At 38.7% G+C, this 20,311-nt stretch overlaps 3 protein-coding genes across 4 annotated transcripts in view; 2 read left to right on the top strand and 1 right to left on the bottom strand.

Moving 5' to 3' along the window:
- The window catches only part of LOC309513193 (protein FAM240B), a 21,076-nt gene extending 11,283 nt beyond the window's left edge, over positions 1-9,793 (top strand). The window contains exons 1-3 of one of the 2 annotated variants that reach the window (XM_082188948.1): positions 7,406-7,560; positions 7,655-7,779; positions 9,545-9,793. In XM_082188948.1, coding sequence (XP_082045074.1) covers positions 7,658-7,779; positions 9,545-9,638 — 216 coding nt within the window. In that variant the 5' untranslated portion in view covers positions 7,406-7,560; positions 7,655-7,657 and the 3' untranslated portion in view covers positions 9,639-9,793. Of the gene's footprint in view, positions 1-7,405; positions 7,561-7,652; positions 7,780-9,544 lie in introns of those variants that run through there. The other variant, XM_082188949.1, reaches the window with a different exon arrangement.
- srp19 (signal recognition particle 19) overlaps positions 1-14,045 on the bottom strand; it is a 25,691-nt gene extending 11,646 nt beyond the window's left edge. Inside the window, exons 1-4 of the mRNA XM_082188951.1 lie at positions 13,875-14,045; positions 13,475-13,550; positions 12,462-12,533; positions 12,250-12,371 (exon numbers count right to left, since the gene is read on the bottom strand). Of these exons, the coding sequence (XP_082045077.1) occupies positions 12,250-12,371; positions 12,462-12,533; positions 13,475-13,550; positions 13,875-13,912 (308 nt within the window). The 5' untranslated portion in view covers positions 13,913-14,045. The remainder of the gene's footprint in view (positions 1-12,249; positions 12,372-12,461; positions 12,534-13,474; positions 13,551-13,874) is intronic.
- A 3-nt stretch (positions 14,046-14,048) lies between these two features.
- On the top strand, positions 14,049-18,875 carry shld3 (shieldin complex subunit 3). Its single transcript, XM_082188924.1, has 2 exons — positions 14,049-14,201; positions 17,674-18,875. The coding sequence occupies exons 1-2, from the start codon at positions 14,184-14,186 to the stop codon at positions 18,580-18,582; spliced, it is 927 nt and encodes a 308-aa protein (XP_082045050.1). The 5' UTR covers positions 14,049-14,183; the 3' UTR covers positions 18,583-18,875.
- Positions 18,876-20,311: the final 1,436 nt, after the last annotated feature.

Here is a 20,311-nt window from a genome sequence, read left to right as displayed (position 1 = left end):
TGAGCATTGTTTCTGACCATGTCCATCCCTTTATGACCACCATGTACCCATCCTCTGATGGCTACTTCCAGCAGGATAATGCACCATGTCACAAAGCTCGAATCATTTCAAATTGGTTTCTTGAACATGACAATGAGTTCACTGTACTAAAATGGCCCCCACAGTCACCAGATCTCAACCCAATAGAGCATCTTTGGGATGTGGTGGAACGGGAGCTTCGTGCCCTGGATGTGCATCCCACAAATCTCCATCAACTGCAAGATGCTATCCTATCAATATGGGCCAACATTTCTAAAGAATGCTTTCAGCACCTTGTTGAATCAATGCCACGTATAATTAAGGCAGTTCTGAAGGCGAAAGGGGGTCAAACACAGTATTAGTATGGTGTTCCTAATAATCCTTTAGGTGAGTGTATATATATAGCTTCCTGATTATGCAAATTATCTAAAAAGCTTAAAATATGCTGTTTAATTGGAGGTTCACATGTAACAACTTATAATGTGACAACATGCCCCTCTATGATCAAATATGAATGATAAAGAGAAAGAAGTGACGCATTATAACATTAAATAAAGGAAGTGTCCCAGCCTGACCAGCAGAGTGCAGGATTGGTCCAGTTACGACACTGTTCAGTTTAGATGTAAGATATTGATTTAAATAAAGTTCTGTTGACATCATCATTTTGATTACCAGTATTATTATAGTTCATTAGTTCATTTTCTCTACTCGAAATAGAATAAAGTCAAATCAAATATTGAAAACTAATTTTTATTTCAGCATGTTGCCAAAGCAATTGTTTTTAAATTTTCATTTAGTTTAACTTGATTTACTAAAATAACTTAAACCAAAACTGAAATGAAAACTATATAGATAAATATAATAAAAATGACAAAAACACTATAATGGTCTCTCAGTTATGCTAATAACACTGATCATCACATTAACTTAATATTGTGTTTAAACTGATATTTAGTTGTTGTTTTTTTAAAACATTTGTAGTAACTCAATGATATTGTCTTGATAATTTAAAAAAATGGGCAGTGTTTTTTTAGTTCCCATGTTTTACATAAAAAATAAATGTTAAAATTAGGCATCAATGTGTTTTTATTGAAGGGAAAGACATTTAATGCTGTTATGATCTACATGTTGAAGGTTTTGTGAGAGAGATCGCTGTTGATTTCTAAGTGAAATACATCAGATTAATTGTTTTCCAATTAGTTGAACAACTTTTTGTGAGTAATCAACAAAAAAATTAGTTTATGCTACTCAAAGTAGTTTGTTGGTTTAACTTAATTTTATTAGATGTTGTTATAACTCAGAAAAAATTATGCAAACTGTTTTGTTTTTTATTTTTGTAGCCACAACATTATTTTACAACACTACAAAAAGATTCAATGTGGTTCAATCTAGAACTCATTTTTGCCAAATGTCACGATTCCCCTGTTTTGTTTAAGGACTTTTATTGTGTTTCATGCCGTAGTTTCCTGTGTCTGTTTGTAGTTCTTTTGCTCATTGGTTCTGCTTGTTTCTTGCCAGCTTCTCTGTGTATAAATGTATAAATACTGTTCGCAGTTACAGTAAATCCTCTTCCCTGCATCGACCATGACACCAACAAGCTTATACATAGGCCTAAGGAAAGATTGCATATACTTTAAAGGGGACATATCATGAAAATCTGACTTTTCCCGTGTGTAAGCGTTATAATCGAGACTCCAGTGCTTCTACCAACACAGAAAACGTGAAACTCAGTAACTTTGTTCTGGTGAGTCTTTCTCTGCAAGCATGACAAAAAATGAGTCGATCAGATTTCGCTCTCCTTCTGACGTATGAAGAGGATCTTATTATAATATTACCGGCCCTTAATCTGCACGTTTACACACACCAGCCGACATTTGGGTTCGCGAGCGACGGCAGAGACCAGTTCTAACGCACTGATAAAGATCCAGCAAAGCCTGAAACTGTTGTGTGGTTGAGCACAGACGAGCACTGAACACTATTGACCAGAACATGTCACCGCTGTCTTATAAACACCTCAGGAACTGTGGACACTTGTGGAGAAGTTCAACATGATGATGAGATGATCAATGTAACTCCACAACAACTACAGAAATGTCTCCACTAACATTCAGAAACTCTTCCTGAGTCTCTGGCTGCACTCGCTACTGGTTATTCTGGGATTCTGGATGAGTCAGATTGGCCCGTTCTGTTATTGCCGGAGTTTCTGAAGCTCGTGTAAAGGCTCCGCCCTCTTCTGAACGGAGGCGGAGCTAAAGCTCATTTGCATTTAAAGGGACACACACAAAAAAGCGTGTTTTTGCTCAAAAAGGTGCAAATTTGCCAAGCTGTAATAAATGATCTGGTATTTTGAGCTGAAATTTCACAGACACATTCTGAGGACACCATATGTTTATATTACATCTTTAGAAAACAAGCATAATGTCACCTTTAATGTTTTACAAGTTATTTAAATTTATTTCCTAGTGATAAAATATGTTTAAATGAAATGTTTCAGATAAAATGATGACGGAGACGGAGCCCCTGAAAGGTTCTGTATGTGAAGCGCCGACTGAAGCCTTTAAAGTTCATTTAGTTTTCTTCTGAGATCCCCCCCTCTCTCTCTCCGTACAGCGGCGGTTCGTTCTGTTCTCTCTCGGTGACTGAAACACAATGATCTGAGTGAATGTCAGCGGATCTGCTGTCACTCCATCTGATATCTGTTAACTTGTTAAAGCTGGCGAGCGTGTGTGTTTGTGTGTGTTGTTAAATCTCATCTCCATGTCAGTGACTTCAGCTTCAGGCCGAGAGCCAATAAACTCATCCCGTCTTTCTCTGAACTCTACAGCAAGGTTACATTTGTTAACATCAAGATGTTAAAGATACCTCTTAATGCATTTACTTATTTTAGGTAATGATAATTTCAATACATTGTTAAAATCAAAAGTTGTATCTGTAAATTTTATTTAATTGACATGAACTAACTATTTTTTTCTTAGTATTTTTGCCTGGTTTTCCATTTTAAAATATTTTAAAAATCTTAAATCAATATGCATTTACTTGAGAAGCAAAATATTAAGACTTGTTTAATGAAAAACGAATCAAAATGAAGTGAGTTTGTGTTTAAAACAAGAACAAATATCCCAATGGAGTCTTTGAATTAAGATGATATTTCTGACTCTGTTTTAAGCACAAACTCACTTCATTTTTCTTCATTTTTCATTAATCAAGTCTTAATATCTTCAGTAATTTCTCTTCTCCAGTAAATGTCTCTTGATTTAAGAATGTTTAGATATTTGTGCTGGAAAACGAGACAGAAACACTGAGGAAGAACACCATGTTTTGCAGTGTAATTGTTGTTTACAAGGAATAATAAATACCGTATGTATTGCTGATTATTATTTTGTTAATGTTAGCTAATGAATTAACCAATGTTAGCTAATGGGACCTTATTGTAAAATGTTTCCCTAAACTTAAATTTAGTCTAAAACGTGTTTTGTTTGTTTGTTTAATATCACGTAATCGATAGAAAGCACAACAGAGCTTTAATATTGCTTTGCGTTCCTCTATTGTAAACCAATTCGTAAGTCATAGAAGCGATTAATAATGCATGAATGCATATTTTTTAAATGAAGAAAAGATAAAAATGATAGTAAATGAATTTAAATTCATGCATTGAAGTAGAAGCTCTGGATTCCGTCAATGTTTCCGCTGTTAATCCTCATATTTGACCCGGAGAGGATCTTCTTTCTCCTGAAAATGCTAGTTAATGTTATTGCGTTGGACTAAAACACATATAACTTCCCAAAATATTGATCAGTTTTCTTTTTTTTCTTTTTTTTTTTTTAACCTCGTTACAAAAATGACCCGCCTTCATTAAACAGCTTATAAATCTCTCATAATGCTGTTTTATCATCAAATATTGCACTCAATCTTTTTATCGGCTTGTTTTCTTTCCATTAGCACAGGTTTTATATTGATTTTTTGGATGTGATTGATCGTAGAGCTCAATCCGTTTCAGAGTGAAATAAAGACCGGAGGATTTTCAGCACAGTTCAAAGGTTAATGTGGTGAAGACGTTTGCACTCATAGATATCCATATGTTTGCACTAACTCTCATATGTATGGAAGCTTGTTTCCGCCACAGAGTGAAAAATAAAAAAGGTAGCCTAATTGCGTCTTTTTAATCACACAATTCTGAGTTTTTATCTCAGAATTACGTCATAAAGTCGCAATTGCTGGTTATAAAGTCAGAATTACGTCATATAAAGTCGCAATTGCAGGTTATAAAGTCAGAATTACGTCATATAAAGTCGCAATTGCGAGAAATATAGGCCTACTTGAAATTCTGACTTTTTTTCTCTCAGAATTGCATGTTTATATCTCGCAATTCTGACTTTATAATACGCAATTGGGAGATATAAAGTCAGAATTGCATGATATAAAGTCAGAATTGTGAGATATAAACTATTCTGAGAAAAAAAAAAAGTCTGTATTTTTTTCCCTTAGAATTGGACTTTATATCTCACAATTCTGAGAAAAGATGTCAGAATTATGTGTTATAAAGTCAGAATTGCGTGTTATAAAGTCGCAATTGCGAGAATAAGTCAGAATTCTGACTTTATTTCACGCAATTGCGACTTTATTTCACGCAATTTTGACTTAATAACACACAATTTTTATGTAATTGAGAAATAAAGTCAGAATTGCGAGATGTAAACTCGCAATTGTGAGATAAAAAGTCGCAATTATCTTTTAAAATGTTTTATTCTGTGGCGGGAACAAGCTTCCATACATATGAGCTTACATCACTTGTGTTTAATATCCTGAAAGCAGGCTCAGGAGGAATCAGCCATCCAGCAGAGTTTATTTTAAACAATGACTCAGTGAGCGCCTGTGCAGCTGTGACTGATGTCTTAAGCAGCATTAGTGTCTTATATCATAATTACACACGGCCGAGACTGAAATAGAGCTCATGCCGGCGGTTAAGGCCTCGAGATCAGGACAAATCACGCCCAGAAGACATGAAGTGTCACACTTGTGTTCGGATTTGCATCACACCCAGATTTTCCAGATACATTTGGCCTTGTGTAAAAGGGCAAGAAAACGAGCAGGTGTTAATGTGCTGTAATGCGCCTGAACAATAGATCAGATCGAGAGCCATCGCTGAACAGCCGTGCACATTCATTTAACAGACTCTTCTCAGCGGACAGGGGACGTTCTTCAGTCACGTTAATAGACGTTTGTTCATATGTTCTCAAAACATCAGCACAACAATATTATGCATTGATACGTTTTAGTTGGATGTTTATATAATGTTTTTTGTTACTAGATTCCAGAGAACATTCAAAAGTAACGTTCCCATAATGTTTGAAGAATGAGAAAATGTAATGTTCCATGTGTTTTGAACATTCAGAAACGTTTGGCAAACAATCTTGGGATATATTTTTGGTGACACAGATGAGGACAAATAGAAGATTTGCTCAGAAAAGTACAAGTTTGATCACAGATGAAACACTACGTTCAAAATGATCCGTTTACAATGGCTCAATCGGACCGAAAGGCCATAATTCATTATGTAAAAATCACTATGAATATTAATGTGTGTCGGCAGTGTGTACACAACCACCTGATAATGGTAAAAATCCAACCACTCCTCTTTTTTAATCCCCATAAATCATAAGCAGTGTCTCAGAACAAGCCTTTTGCAGATTTTAGCTTTTGTGACATCACATATGTTTAGGCCCCGCCCACGAATGCTGACGGACTCCGCCCTATTAGCATAGTATTAGCATAGACTCCGCCCCTCAGTGAGCTGTACACAGTCCGCATGTTTATCTCCTTGCCAGAGCATTCAAGTAAGAAATGTATTCTTATTAAAGCTACTAAAGGTGTTCAGTCAAGAGCAGTGAGTGATTTTCTGTTTTTCTTGTGTTGTTTGAGTCATATTAACAGCATATATAGCAGTATGTGCAGTATATTACGCTGCTTATACTTTAATACACAGATCTAATATACATGTGACTTCTTTCCCTGCTGTTTACGTTCACAGACATAACCGACTGTGTTCATGTGTGTTTTTGACAGCTTAAGCTCAATAAGACGTGAAAGAGAACTTATTTAATACTCACGCGATGCTCTGTCTGATATCCAGCGTTCTGTGCGCGTGATTCGGGGTGTGTGCGCTCAGAAAACCATATTTCAGAAGTTTAGACTGATATAACTTTAAAATGCATGCAGATAATAAACTTTCATAATGATGAAGAACTGCAATGTCACCGGAGCTCGATAGATGATAACCAAAACTAAACAGATGTTTTAGTTTTTGGCAGAGTATCCGATTGCACGAGCTGTACAGGCTCCGCCCTCTTCTGGAAAAGGGGCGGAGCAGCAGCTCATTAGCATTTAAAGACACATGCACGAAAACAGCATGTTTTTCCTTCCACTCAAAAATGGGCATTTACAACATGGTATAATAAATGATCTGTGGGGTGTTTTGAGCTGAAACTTCACAGACACATTCTGGGGACATAATAGTTTCCCTTTAAACACATAATTAATCTGGATGAAATTTCGATCAGATTGAAAGATAATCCTGGAAAAAATACGCATGCAAACACAATCTTATCAGTCAGTTTCAAAAATATCTTGCACACGTGTGCAGTGCCATAATGCTGATTTTTTTTTTTGAAGCGTTTACTTCTTTACGTCTCATGTCTTTAGGACTGATCAGAAATGTGGGCGGGGCTTGATTGTGTCTGTGGGGAATTGATTGGATGTTTGTGGTTTGCTATTGGCTGATCTCATGTGAGTGACAGGTTATAGCCCCGCCCACATCATCAGAGAAGAGATGCTGCAAGAGGAACTTATTCTGAGTCAAGATTATTACAGAATAATGATGATGTGCACCCATAAATCATTTAGCATAAACACTGCAATATTCCATAGCAAAAGGTCAATTTTAATTTCACGGAGACTGTAAGATTTCTGTGTACAGATGTGAGAGATGTTCCTGTGAACACGCAAGTGCAGATTGAGCTCTGAGACACGTGTTTTAATGTGTCTGTCACTTGATGATTAGAGAGGGTTATTTTAGATGCGATGGTGCTTTACAACATGTGCAAGATGTTTTCCACCTTAAAAATACATTCTTTATGTAATGGATGCAAGCGGATATCAGGTGTGAAAACTCCCGAGTGTGACACGGTGTGTGTGTGTGTGTGTGTGTGTGTGTGTGTGTGTGTGTGTGTGTGTGTGTGTGTCGGGAACAGATATATTCACTGTTGCTGAGATGTGAACATGATACTGTCATCAGGTGTTTGCAGTAATAAGCTCATTAGTGTTCACGGTTTTGTTTGTCCGGTGACAGTGTGGAGAGAGAAGGCCGAGCGATCTGAAATAACCTCGAGGAGGAGCTCAGAGACATGATGATGATGATGATGATGATGATGATGATGACACTCACTCACGCTTTAATAAAGACACGCCGCATCTCTGAGTCCAGTCGAACACGTGTGGAGGATGAAGATCAGTGTTACTGTGCGCTACTGAACAGATCAATATCAGGTCACTATATACAACATGCACTTCAGTTTATTCTGTCCTTAGGACACTTGACCTTTGACCTTTGATGATGTAGCAGATCTCGTTCTCTCCGCAGGACATGAGTTCTGCTCTCATCCATGACAAACTCTTCATCAAGACTTTCTGGGAGCAGAAGATCGTCAATCAGAGTCAGAAGAGAGAGGTTGAAGAAGGCAGGATGAAGAAGAGCGCTCTCACTAAGTAAGTCACGCAGTTTGATCACATTCGCTATTATTCTGGTAGAAGTGATATTGTCTTTCTTTTAAAGCACGGTTGTGTTAATATAGCCATTTCTGCATATATTAAAGCGCTGGACTAAACAATATCATATAATATATCCTGAAAAATTCAAGGAAAAACAAAACTCTCCAAACTCAATTTTCTTTTGTATATTTCTTTAATGCTAGGCAACGATTATAATTATATAATTGTGTATATATATCATATATAATTATTTTGTATATATACACTTATGCATGTATATATTTAAGAAATATTTGCATGCATATTGTATATTTATACATAATTTATATTATATATAAAAAAATATATTTTATATATAAATAACCAATTTTTCTTAAATATATACATGCATGTGTGTGTATTTATATATACAAAATAATTATACACAGTACACACACATATATTATGTAAACAAACTTTTATTTCGGATGCGATTAATCGTTGCTCAGCACATTTATTTATTTATTTTATTATTATTATTATACACCATGAAGCGAGTGTGAAGGGACATTCGGTGTGTGTTTCTGAGCTGATATGTAATATCCCGCGCCCTGCTGACGACAGAAGATTATCAGGGTAACAGCCCTCGAATTCAATAATCCATGACAGGTGTGCAAATACAATATTATAAACACTGTATTTCCCTCATACAGTCAGTATACTGAGAGAATTATTAAATATCCTTTTTGAGCTTAAAATAAAAAGAGAAAATTATTATTATATGAAAATATATACACTACAGTTAAAAAATTTAAGATTTTATTAAAGACACGATTTATATTCATCAAGGATGCATTAAATTGACCAAAAGTTTCCACAAAAATATGAACATTGCTAATAATCATTAATGTTTCTTGAGCATCAAATCATCCTAAGAATGATTTCTGAAGGGTCATGTGACACTGAAGACTGGAGTAATGATGCTGAAAATTCAGCTTTGATCACAGGATATAAATTACACTTTACTATATATTCACATAGAAAACAGATGATTTACATTAGAATAATATTACACTATTTTTACTGTATTTTTTATCTAATAAATGCAGCTTTGGTGAGCAGAAACATTAAGAGGTCTCACACCGTGTCCTAACTACACGCGATAAAAGCTTCTTCTCCACGTTAATGAGAGTGTGTGTCCTCCTAACCAGCCACGACGATTCTGTTTTAGAAACGGTTTCTATTTTTCTGCGACGTCGCGCTGGAACAACAAACACAAAGTGTGGCGATGATAATCTCAGGTGCTGTTTATGTGCTTTATTTAATGTTAAAATCGTGAACTGTGACTGAATATCATTTAGTGCTCCAGCTTTGAGGCTGTAAAAGCAACAATGGATAATTCACCTCAGATCTTGAAATTAAACAAATGGAAACAAGAACGTTAAAACTGTGAACAAACAAGTCTATTATTTGGCAAAGATTGTTTTAGTAACTCAGTAGCCTATGTATTTTTTAAATGGTGTAATATTTGTGAATTTGATTATGAAGCTGCTTATCCATTTTCTTGCGAGTGCCGTCAAGATTACTCTCCCGCGAGACTCCACCCACACGCTGTTCTGATTGGCTGTAATTTTTGATTGACGTTGTGGCGTCTCACAGTCGCGTCGCGTCTAGTGTGAACACGGTGTTACTGAACACTAGTGAATAAGCTTGAAATAAACAGTGTTTTTTGCTGGCTGTGAACATGATGAGTGTGTTGAACTTGTTGAACTGTGTGTTTCAGGCTGCGTGACGAGTGGCTCATGAGACTGGAGACTCGGACGAAACATCTGAAGAATTTCAGCGACAACCGCGCGACAATCTCAACAGACACATGACGAGAGATCACATGATCTGATGCCACAATAAACACACACACACTCCTGACCTGTGTTCGATTCTCTTTATTTCACACTCACAAACGACAGATGGAAATATTCAGGCTCTGAACAGGTGTGGTGAAGGACACGAGTGTGTCGAAACACTGATCCGACACACACACACACACACACACACACCTGGACAAACGTGCTGAAAGATACGAGTATTTCGAGCTCTGTCAGCGCTCGTTTAAACTCTATCCATCATGAGTGATTAACAAAAAACTCTGTAGCTCCTGAAAGTAAAAGATCAAAAAACTAAAAATATGATGTGTAAATGAAAGTCTGTCGGGAGTCAGGTGACGTGTCAGGTGACGTGTCAGGAGTCCATCAACGAAGAAACTAAACGGAGGCGTTGGCGTGAAACTCGTCATGACTCGTAAAGATCCTCTACTTCTTCTTCTTTTTCCCTTTCTTCCCTCCTTCTCCCGGCTGAGATCCGGCCTCGGCTCCTCCGCTCTTCTGCGTTCGGCTCTTGAGTTTCGGGATCATCTCGGCCGCGTAAAACATCACGTCTTTCCCTGGAGGCAGAGAGAGAGAGAGAGTGATGTCATTTCCTCTCGTTATACGCCAACATTGCTTTCATGCGCCGACTGCCTCCATAACTAGTCTTTCTTCAGTCTAGTGGAAAGAAAACATCCAAAATACACATCAAGCGCTTATCTTATGATTCATATCTGTAGATTGCACTCTTTAAAGGCGGCGAGTTTGAGTCAGAAATCTCCATTTAGGCAGTTCTGGAAATGTATGCAGTGTGTGTGTGTGTGTGTGAGAGAGAGAGAGTCTGTGAGTGAGGGAGTGTGTGTGTGTGTGTGTGAGGGTCTCTGTGTGAGTGAGGAATGTGTGAGTGAGTGTGTGTGTGTGAGAGAGAGAGAGAAAGAGAGAGAGTGTGTGTGTGTGAGTGAGGGAGTGTGTGTGTTTGTGACAGAGAGAAAGAGTGTGTCTCAGTGAGGGAATGTGTGTGAGAGAGAGAGAGAGAGAGGGAATGTGTGTGAGAGAAAGAGAGAGAGAGCGAGAGAGAGAGTGTCTGTCTCAGTGAGGGAATGTGTGTGTGTGAGAGAGAGAGAGAGAGAGAGAGAGAGAGAGTGTGTGAGTGAGGGAGTGTGTGTGTTTGTGACAGAGAGAAAGAGTGTGTCTTGGGGGGGTTGTATGGGCGGTTTGGACGACAACATGCGTTATATAATTGCATTGCATATAATGTGTGCTGGTCAACTAGTCTAAAATTAAGAAACCCCTAGAACACAGTAAAAAATAAAAAACATAAAAAATAAAACATAGGAACATTGTGTACAATTAAGATAGGCTAATTAATTTATTTTCCAATATCCAAATATGATACTAAAAAATACCACAGGGAAAAGGGCTTCTATTTGTGACGTGCTGTCTTTGCATTTAAACATTGCACATTTTAAACAGGACACGCATTAGCTGCATAAATGTTAGCCAATACAAACATATTTAATCACTTATTCTAAAAATAATATAAAGTATAAGTTCCGAATCCGACATATAATGAGGGCTGTTATAATGAGGGCTGTAACAGTAAACGTCCGTCATTTAACGAATTTTAAAATCAGGGATGGATATTACAAAATGCTTTTTGACAGAAAAAAAACTAAAACAAGCAAGAACAAAATTAAAATTTAGCCCGTCAATTTTAATTTTACAATGATCTTCTCTCTGTGTGCGCGCGCGCGTCCGTGTTTGTGAGAGAGCTCGCGCAGAACTGATACAACGGTACTTTATAATCCATAAGTAACTAACGCGCTAGTTTTCATACAACATAAATATGTAACATAATTAGGTACTTTAGTTATAATTAACACAATAACGTAACACATACGTTTCTCAACACTGAGAATGAATGAATAAATAAACGCCTGTTTCTCCAGACTCGCGCTTCTCAGTAATCCACAAATCACAGCACTTTCATAATCACTAGCAGCTAACGTTAAGCCATAGCGATTTCAAGATTTATAGTTCAGCATTACTTGAGCATTTTATTATTTGCATGACTGAATGATGTCTTCCTCTTTTTTGAGTGACCATGAATAACTTAACGGAGTATTTTAAGATAATCCATGCGATCTGTGTGATCATCGAATCCATAAGATTAAGTTAACTCAACAATCAACTGTCCACATCGACCCCAGGCCGTTTCCCTTCAGGAGTCAGAAGTACTGTCCTCGCTCATGACATCAGTCAGACGGCGGCCGCGGGAGTGGAAGGGGGATCGAGCCGGAATCTTTATTGGTGTCGATTTTCAGTCTCTTTTTAATGATAGGCCTACGCATCTGTCAATCATCCCCGCTTGCTATTTGGGGAATGAACCCAGCGCTATGATTGGTCGAACTTTTCTTATTTTGCTGTAGCTTGATTTGAGGACAGCGCGTGCACAGAGGCGTCACCAGGTTTTTGCGTAGTTTAGAGTGACAAATCGTACCAGCGTACTTTGAAGTCAAAATGCGTATCCGCTACGCAAAATGCGTACAGGTTGGCAGGTCTGCTCCTGCTGACACTGAGTGTTTAATCTGAGAGCTGAAGATGATGATGATGATGAAGAAAACACTTAAATGATTTACTGTTTGAGAACTTCTCTTGGCAGAGGCTTCCGTCCTCCAGTTTGATCTGAATGCGAACTCTTCCTCTGAACTGCACGTCTCGGTTCCACTCGCGCGGATACATCTTGTTCTGCGAGAGAAACACTGGTGATGTCATGATCACATGATCACAGGAACAGCAGAATCTGCTCGTTTGAAGCGACAGACGAACGTCACCAACCTCAAGCAGAACATTGAGTCCAGCGGCGACCAGAACATCCCGGATCTCAGCACACGACGGGTTCTCCACGGCCTGAGGAACACACACACACACACACACACACACACACACACACACACACACACACACACACACACACACACAGAGAGAGATCAGATCAGACAGACACACACACACACACACACACACACACACACACAGAGAGAGATCAGATCAGACAGACACACACACACACACACACACACACACACAGAGAGAGAGATCAGATCAGACAGACACACACACACACACAGATCAGACACACACACACACACACACAGATCACACACACACAGAGAGATCAGATCAGACAGACACACACACACACAGAGAGAGAGAGAGATCAGACACACACACACACACAGAGAGATCAGATCAGACAGACACACACACACACAGAGAGAGAGAGATCAGACACACACACACACACACACACACACACAGATCAGATACGACACACACACACACACACACAGATCAGATACGACACACACACAGATCACACACACACAGAGAGATCAGATCAGACAGACACACACACACACACACACACAGAGAGAGAGAGAGATCAGACACACACACACACACACACAGATCAGATACGACACACACAGATCACTCACACACACACACACACACACACACACACACACACACACACACACACACACACACACACACACAGATCAGATACGACACACACACAGATCACACACACACACACACACACACAGATCACACACACACACACACACACACACACACAGATCAGATACGACACACACACAGATCACACACACACAGATCACACACACACACACACACACACACACACACAGACGTACATCAGATACAGACGTACATCAACACTGGCATCATGAGTGACACTGTCAGTCACACACACACAGATCACACACTCACACACAGATCAGACACACACACACACACACACACACACACACACACACACTCACCTTCTCTGCAGCGATTCTTCTTCCTTCTGCTAATGTCTTTTTACTGTTGATGTATGATGGATAAATACACAGAAACCTGAAGAAAACACAGTGATCAAAGATCAATATGTAAACATACTAGACTACTAATCAATCTCAGTGTGTCTGTGTGTGTGTGTGTGTGTGTGTGTGTGTGTATATACAGACACATAAATACACTCCACACACACACACACACACACACACACACACACACACACACACACACACACACACACACACACACACACACACACACACACACACACACACACACACACACACACACACACACACACACACACACACACACACACACACACACACACACACATATAAAGTTCTGAGTAGTGATTGTCCGTTAAACACAGCTGACACTGACCGCTCTTTATCCGCCGGGTTCGTCGTGAGATGCGCCATATCTCCAGACTCTCCTCAGTGTAATCGCTGTGTTTGTAAAGTACACGTTTGATTCTAAACGATTGGAAGAGAACCGCTGATGTGTGTCTGTATGTACACGACACATCCGGCACAGTGGGCGTGTTCTCCCGCTCGTCATCAGTGTTTCCGGTGCGACGTCACTCACAGCGCCGCCTGTCGGCCAGAGAGCGCTAGCTGCAGTTAGCATGTAGCATGTTTACTTTGAACGTGATCACAAAACTCGATAACATGTTCTTAAAGATTATGAAATATGTCACAGGAAATGAAGGTGAGTAAGAGAGGAAGAGATTGTTAATGTGATTGATCGTTTTCACAAACCTGTTAACTAGTTCAGGGTCAGACACTATTTATTACCTTGCATCATTTTATCTGTTTATACAATATTTGGTTTATACCTATTTTTATATCATGTATTTTGTGGAACTACATGCGTTTTTGTGTACGTCTGTATATTTACTACCGGTCAAATATTGCGATTTTTGTTTGTTTTAAATGTGTCTGAAAGAGTCTCTTCTGCTCACCAAGGCTGTTTATTAGATCAAGAATACAGTACAAATAGTAAAATACTGTTCTCTATGTGAATATACAGTAAAGTGTAATTTATTCCTGTGATCAAAGCTGTATTTTCAGCATCATTACTCCAGTCTTCAGTGTCACATGATCCTTCACAAATCACTCTAATATGATGATTTGATGCTCAAGAAACATTTATGATTATTATCAGTGTGGAAAACAGTTCATATTTTTGTGGAAGTTTGGGGTAAGTTTACTTTTTAAAAATACTTTTATTCATCAAGGACGCATTAAACTGATCTAATTGGTTTTCAACTGTTTTCAATATTGATAATAATCTGAATAGATGATTTGTGAAGGATCATGTGACACTGAAGACTGGAGTAATGATGCTGAAAATTCAGCTTTGATCACAGGAATAAATTACACTTCACTATATATTCACATAGAAAACAGATGATTTACGTAAGGAATAATTGACTTCAGGCCGTTGAATTATTAGAAAAATAATGCACACCCGAGGTGGTAATGCGGTCACGACGCGAAGCGGAGTGGCCGGTACCGCCGTTACCGCTTATACTACAGTTACCACACCTCGAAACATTGTTCAGATTATGTATTTCAAGACGTTTGTAAAGTTTTTGTCATTAAAACGCTCTTGTATGAAGGACTAATTTCTTACGCATCTAATCCCATGCCTCCGTTGCTAATTCCAAAACGTAATTTCAGAGTTAGTAACGGAGGTTTGAGCTGCTGATAGCAGACTAATGCTGAGTTAGGGTTAGGGTTAGGTAGAGTTAGTAACGGAGGTTTGAGCTGCTGATAGCAGACTAATGCTGAGTTAGGGTTAGGTAGAGTTAGTAACGGAGGTTTGAGCTGCTGATAGCAGACTAATGCTGAGTTAGGGTTAGGGTTAGGTAGAGTTAGTAACGGAGGTTTGAGCTGCTGATAGCAGACTAATGCTGAGTTAGGGTTAGGTAGAGTTAGTAACGGAGGTTTGAGCTGCTGATAGCAGACTAATGCTGAGTTAGGGTTAGGTAGAGTTAGTAACGGAGGTTTGAGCTGCTGATAGCAGACTAATGCTGAGTTAGGGTTAGGTAGAGTTAGTAACGGAGGTTTGAGCTGCTGATAGCAGACTAATGCTGAGTTAGGGTTAGGTAGAGTTAGTAACGGAGGTTTGAGCTGCTGATAGCAGACTAATGCTGAGTTAGGGTTAGGGTTAGGGTTAGTAACGGAGGTTTGAGCCGCTGATAGCAGACTAATGCTGAGTTAGGGTTAGGGTTAGGTAGAGTTAGTAACGGAGGTTTGAGCCACTGATAGCAGACTAATGCTGGGGACACACGACTAGCTGACACATTCTCTGACTGTTTCATCGACTGCAGCAGATTTTAAACACAGACTTTGAACACAGACTGAACGTGCTGAACACGCGTTTGGGCATGATCAGTCATAAGTATCAAATTACATTCATAACCGGCCTTAAAGTGTGTTCCCGGCTTAATGCAGTTATTAATGCAGTTATTAGAGAGAGATGTTGCAATAATGAGACAGAAAAGCATGTGCGTCAATATTATTATTTATTTATTAATTAAATTCGTTTGAATTAATTCGTTAATTCTTTATTTTTTATTTTTATTATGACAGTAGACTAGCCAAATAAATGAAACCCAAAGCCCTTTTAACAAGTAGGCCTATCAATAATTATTTATTTGTTCAATTATCTGCAATAAAAATCCGTGCTGCAGGACTATCCATTTATTTAGCCTATATTCAGTTTAATTTTCTATTGATTATAGATAGGACTTTATAGTTTATTTATTCAAATTAAACTGCATGTTTTTATTGATTGTGAAGCTAGACATTGAAAATTGCAGATCAAGCGCATGGGGCGAAATGCTTTTTCTTGTTATGAATTGTATCCTATTTTCCGTTATTACAGTTGACTACGCGAAGTGATATGGAACTGTAATGCGGTCGAGACCTGCCTGGAACTACTTTAGCCGTGCGTTTCCCTGAAAATAATGCACACCGTAGAACGTTCGTCAACCAATCAGATTCAAGCATTCAACGGCCCTGTAGTATAAATTATTATAATATTTCACTGTTTTTACTGTATGTTTAATCAGATGTAAAAATAGTGAAATATTATTATAATGTAAATCAGCTGTTTTATATGTGAATATACAGTACAGGCCAAAAGTTTGGACACATTACTATTTTTAATGATTTTGAAAGAAGTTTCTTCTGCTCATCAAGCCTGCATTTATTTGATCAAAAATACAGAAAAAAAAAAAAGTAATATTGTGATAAATTATTACAATTTAAAATAATTGGTTTTCAATTTATTATACTTTAAATTATCATTTATTTCTGTGATGCAAAGCTGAATTTTCAGGATCATTACTCCAGTCTATCACATGATCCTTTAGAAATCATTCTAATATTCTGATTTATTATGAGTGTTGGACACAGTTCTGCTGCTTAATATATTTGATGAATAAAAGGTTAAAAAGAACTGCATTTATTCAAAATAAACAAATATTTTCTAATAATATAAATCTTCTTTACTATCACTTTTTATCAATGTAACACATCCTTGCTGAATAAAAGTATTGATTTATTTCAAAAAAAGAAAGAAAAAAAAATCACTGACCGCAAATGACTGACCAGTAGTGGATATTGCTGTTACAAAAGATTTCTATTTTTAAAACATTTTCTTCTTTTTTTTCATTCATCAAAGTATCCTAAAAAAGTATCACAGGTTATGAAAAAATATTAAGCAGCAGAACTGTTTCCAACTTTGATAATGAATCATCATATTAGAATGATTTCTAAAGGATCATGTGATAGACTGGAGTAATGATCCTGAAAATTCAGCTTTGCATCACAGAAATAAATGATAATTTAAAGTATAATAAATTGAAAACCAATTATTTTAAATTGTAATAATATATCACAATATTACTTTTTTTTTTTTTTCTGTATTTTTGATCAAATAAATGCAGGCTTGATGAGCAGAAGAAACTTCTTTCAAAAACATTAAAAATAGTAATGTGTCCAAACTTTTGGCCTGTACTGTATATTCACATAGAAAACAGCTGATTTACATTGTAATAATAATATTGAACTGTTTTACTGTATTTTTGATCTAATAATCACAGCCTTGGAGAGCCTCTTTCACACACATAAAAAGTGTACATAAAGACAAGTTGTGTGTGTGTTGTCAGGATGTGAGTGTGTATTTCCGTCCGCTGCTGGAGCTCAGAGATGTCGTGCTCCTCACACACAGAGTCCTGCAGGATTTTCCCAACACAATCCTGCCTGAATTCAAACCCTGGTTCCCATCTGCGTTAGACTCCCAAAAACCCATCAGACCCCGGAAACCTCCACCTCTGATCTCCTCCTCCGAGATCCCAAACCAGATCCCACCCCAGATCGCACACAAGATCCCACTCCAGATCCCACATGAGATCCCACACGAGATCCCACCCCAGATCCCACATGAGATCCCACACGAGATCCCACCCCAGATCCCACACGAGATCCCACCCCAGATCCCACACGAGATCCCACCCCAGATCGCACACGAGATCCCACCCCAGATCGCACACAAGATCCCACTCCAGATCCCACACGAGATCCCACTCCAGATCCCAATCGAGATCCCACCCCAGATTGCACTCGAGATCCCACTCCAGATCCCACCCCAGATCCCACGGGAATCTTCAGACTCCAGATCCCAGAGTAAACCCGTCCCGGATCCTCAGAAGTTCGAGCGCTCATGGTGTGTGATCTCACACAGATCCGCTCCGCTCCGGATCCCGCGCTCCTTCTCCCGTCCCTTCCAGCGGATGATCGAGGATCACGGGCTGGATCCGCATCAGCGGGTGAAGTGGGTGGTGTGTGAGCGTAACTGTGGCTCTCTGGAGGATCTGTGGCGGGATCTGATCCGGGCCGTCCGGCGCTCCCGAATGCCCTCCTGCAACGCAAACTTCCAGCGAGCGCTGGCGCAGATCTGGCTTTACTGCGACGTCTTCTACTGCGAGTACATCGGGAACTTCCTGAAGCAGGAGTTCCGGCTCTCAGGGACAATCACACTGACGGTGCATAAACTCGGAGAATTAATTAAGTTATGAGTTTTAAGCATGAAACAAAGTGAAAATTTATCATATTTATAATTGCCCATAAATGAATTGTTTGTTTTTATATGATATGATGCTCTTCCTAAAGCAGGAGTTCCGGCTCTCAGGGACAATCACACTGACGGTTCATAAACTCAGAGAATTAATTAAGTTATGAGTTTCTATTGACTTTCTGTAAATGTGAAACAGAGTGAAAACATCTCATATTTATAAATGGCCATTAATTAATTGTTTGTTTTTATATGATATGTATTTTACACCCGTATTAAACTGTGCTGTGCGTTTCACATCTGTGTCTGTCGTGTGAGTTATTTACCTTCATTTAAAGGTGCATTGCGCAAGTCTCTGAGTTTTTGCAGAACTATGCCCCCTCTGGCGGCAAGCGAAACTGCAACAACAAAAGTTTTCTTTTTTTAATCTTACGTGGAGTTTGCGTTGGTGTTTGAAATGAACTACAAGCCGGTCTCTTAGAATCCATCTTCTACGTAGAATGGCGGTGAATACACAAACCTGCCAGACATAGCCAGGTGAGCGTGCCGTGAACGCGCATGACGTCACACCCAGTCTAAAATTCCGGCCCGAATCCCTCTTATTTATTTTACTGTACAGGATTATAGAGACAATCGCAGTGATCAGAGAAGGGCTCATTCAGCCCATCAGGCAATTGTTTAAGCATGGTTAGAAAACGGGTATTTTTAACATGAAAAGTTGCGCAATGCACCTTTAAAACCTTCAAGGTAATGTTTAAAGCTACACTGTATAGGATTTTCTCCCATCTAGCGGTGAAATTGTTTATGACTGCCAACTGAATATTACTTTCTAGCCCCTCCCATTCCGAGGGCGTTATAACTCCTACGGTGGCCGTATTATTTCAAATCTGCCGGCAGTCGCGGCTCGCGGGTAATCTCCCCCTCGCATTCGTCACGGTGCCACTGAGTGTAAAAATGCGAAAGGCAAAGCTTGAATTTCCAGGTATGTCCCTCTTTGGCTAATGTATTTTCAAGATGGAGGCGTAACATTGCTGCCGCCATTTGAGCGACTCGCTCGTGTGTATTATAAATGGCAGATTCTACGCTTACGATTATACTTGGTTAGTTGGTGGAAGTAATTACACATTGATGAGCACATATCATTTTGAAAGAACAAAGTGTTTTTTGCTAAGAATCAATAAAAAAAATATACAGTGTAGCTTTAAATTTAAAGGGATAGTTCACTTTGAAATTAATTTTTGGTATGTTTTAGCTTACCTCAAGGGCATCCAAGATGTAGGTGTCTTTTTTTCCGCAGTAGTTTCAATTTTGATATTTTTAGGCCAAACCGTTCTTGTCTGTCAGTCATATAATGCAGGTCTATGGTCATTATCTCAAAACACAAGCACAGAGTCCAAATTAAAACAATTCCCCATCGTAAGTACACATTGATGGCCTAAGACACGAAACGAGCGGTTTGTGTGAGAAAACGAACAGTATTTATATCGTTTTTACCTCTTGTACACAGCCACGTCTGAGTGATCTGATCTGACGTGTACGCAGACTGGTGCATAGATATATACACTAGATGTTGCCTTGTCTACGGCAGTTCATTGGTACGAATGTCTTTAAGGCGACATCTATTGTGTATATATCTATGCACCAGTCTGCGTACACGTCAGATCAGATCAGATCACTTCGACATGGCTGCGTATAAGTGGTAAAAACGATATAAATACTGTTCGTTTTCTCAC

This window comes from Leuciscus leuciscus, assembly GCF_965113295.1.
Source record: "Leuciscus leuciscus genome assembly, chromosome: 13".
NCBI lineage: Eukaryota > Metazoa > Chordata > Actinopteri > Cypriniformes > Leuciscidae > Leuciscus > Leuciscus leuciscus.
Note: the sequence above shows the minus strand (reverse complement) of the source record. Positions and strands in the feature narration are given on the sequence as shown.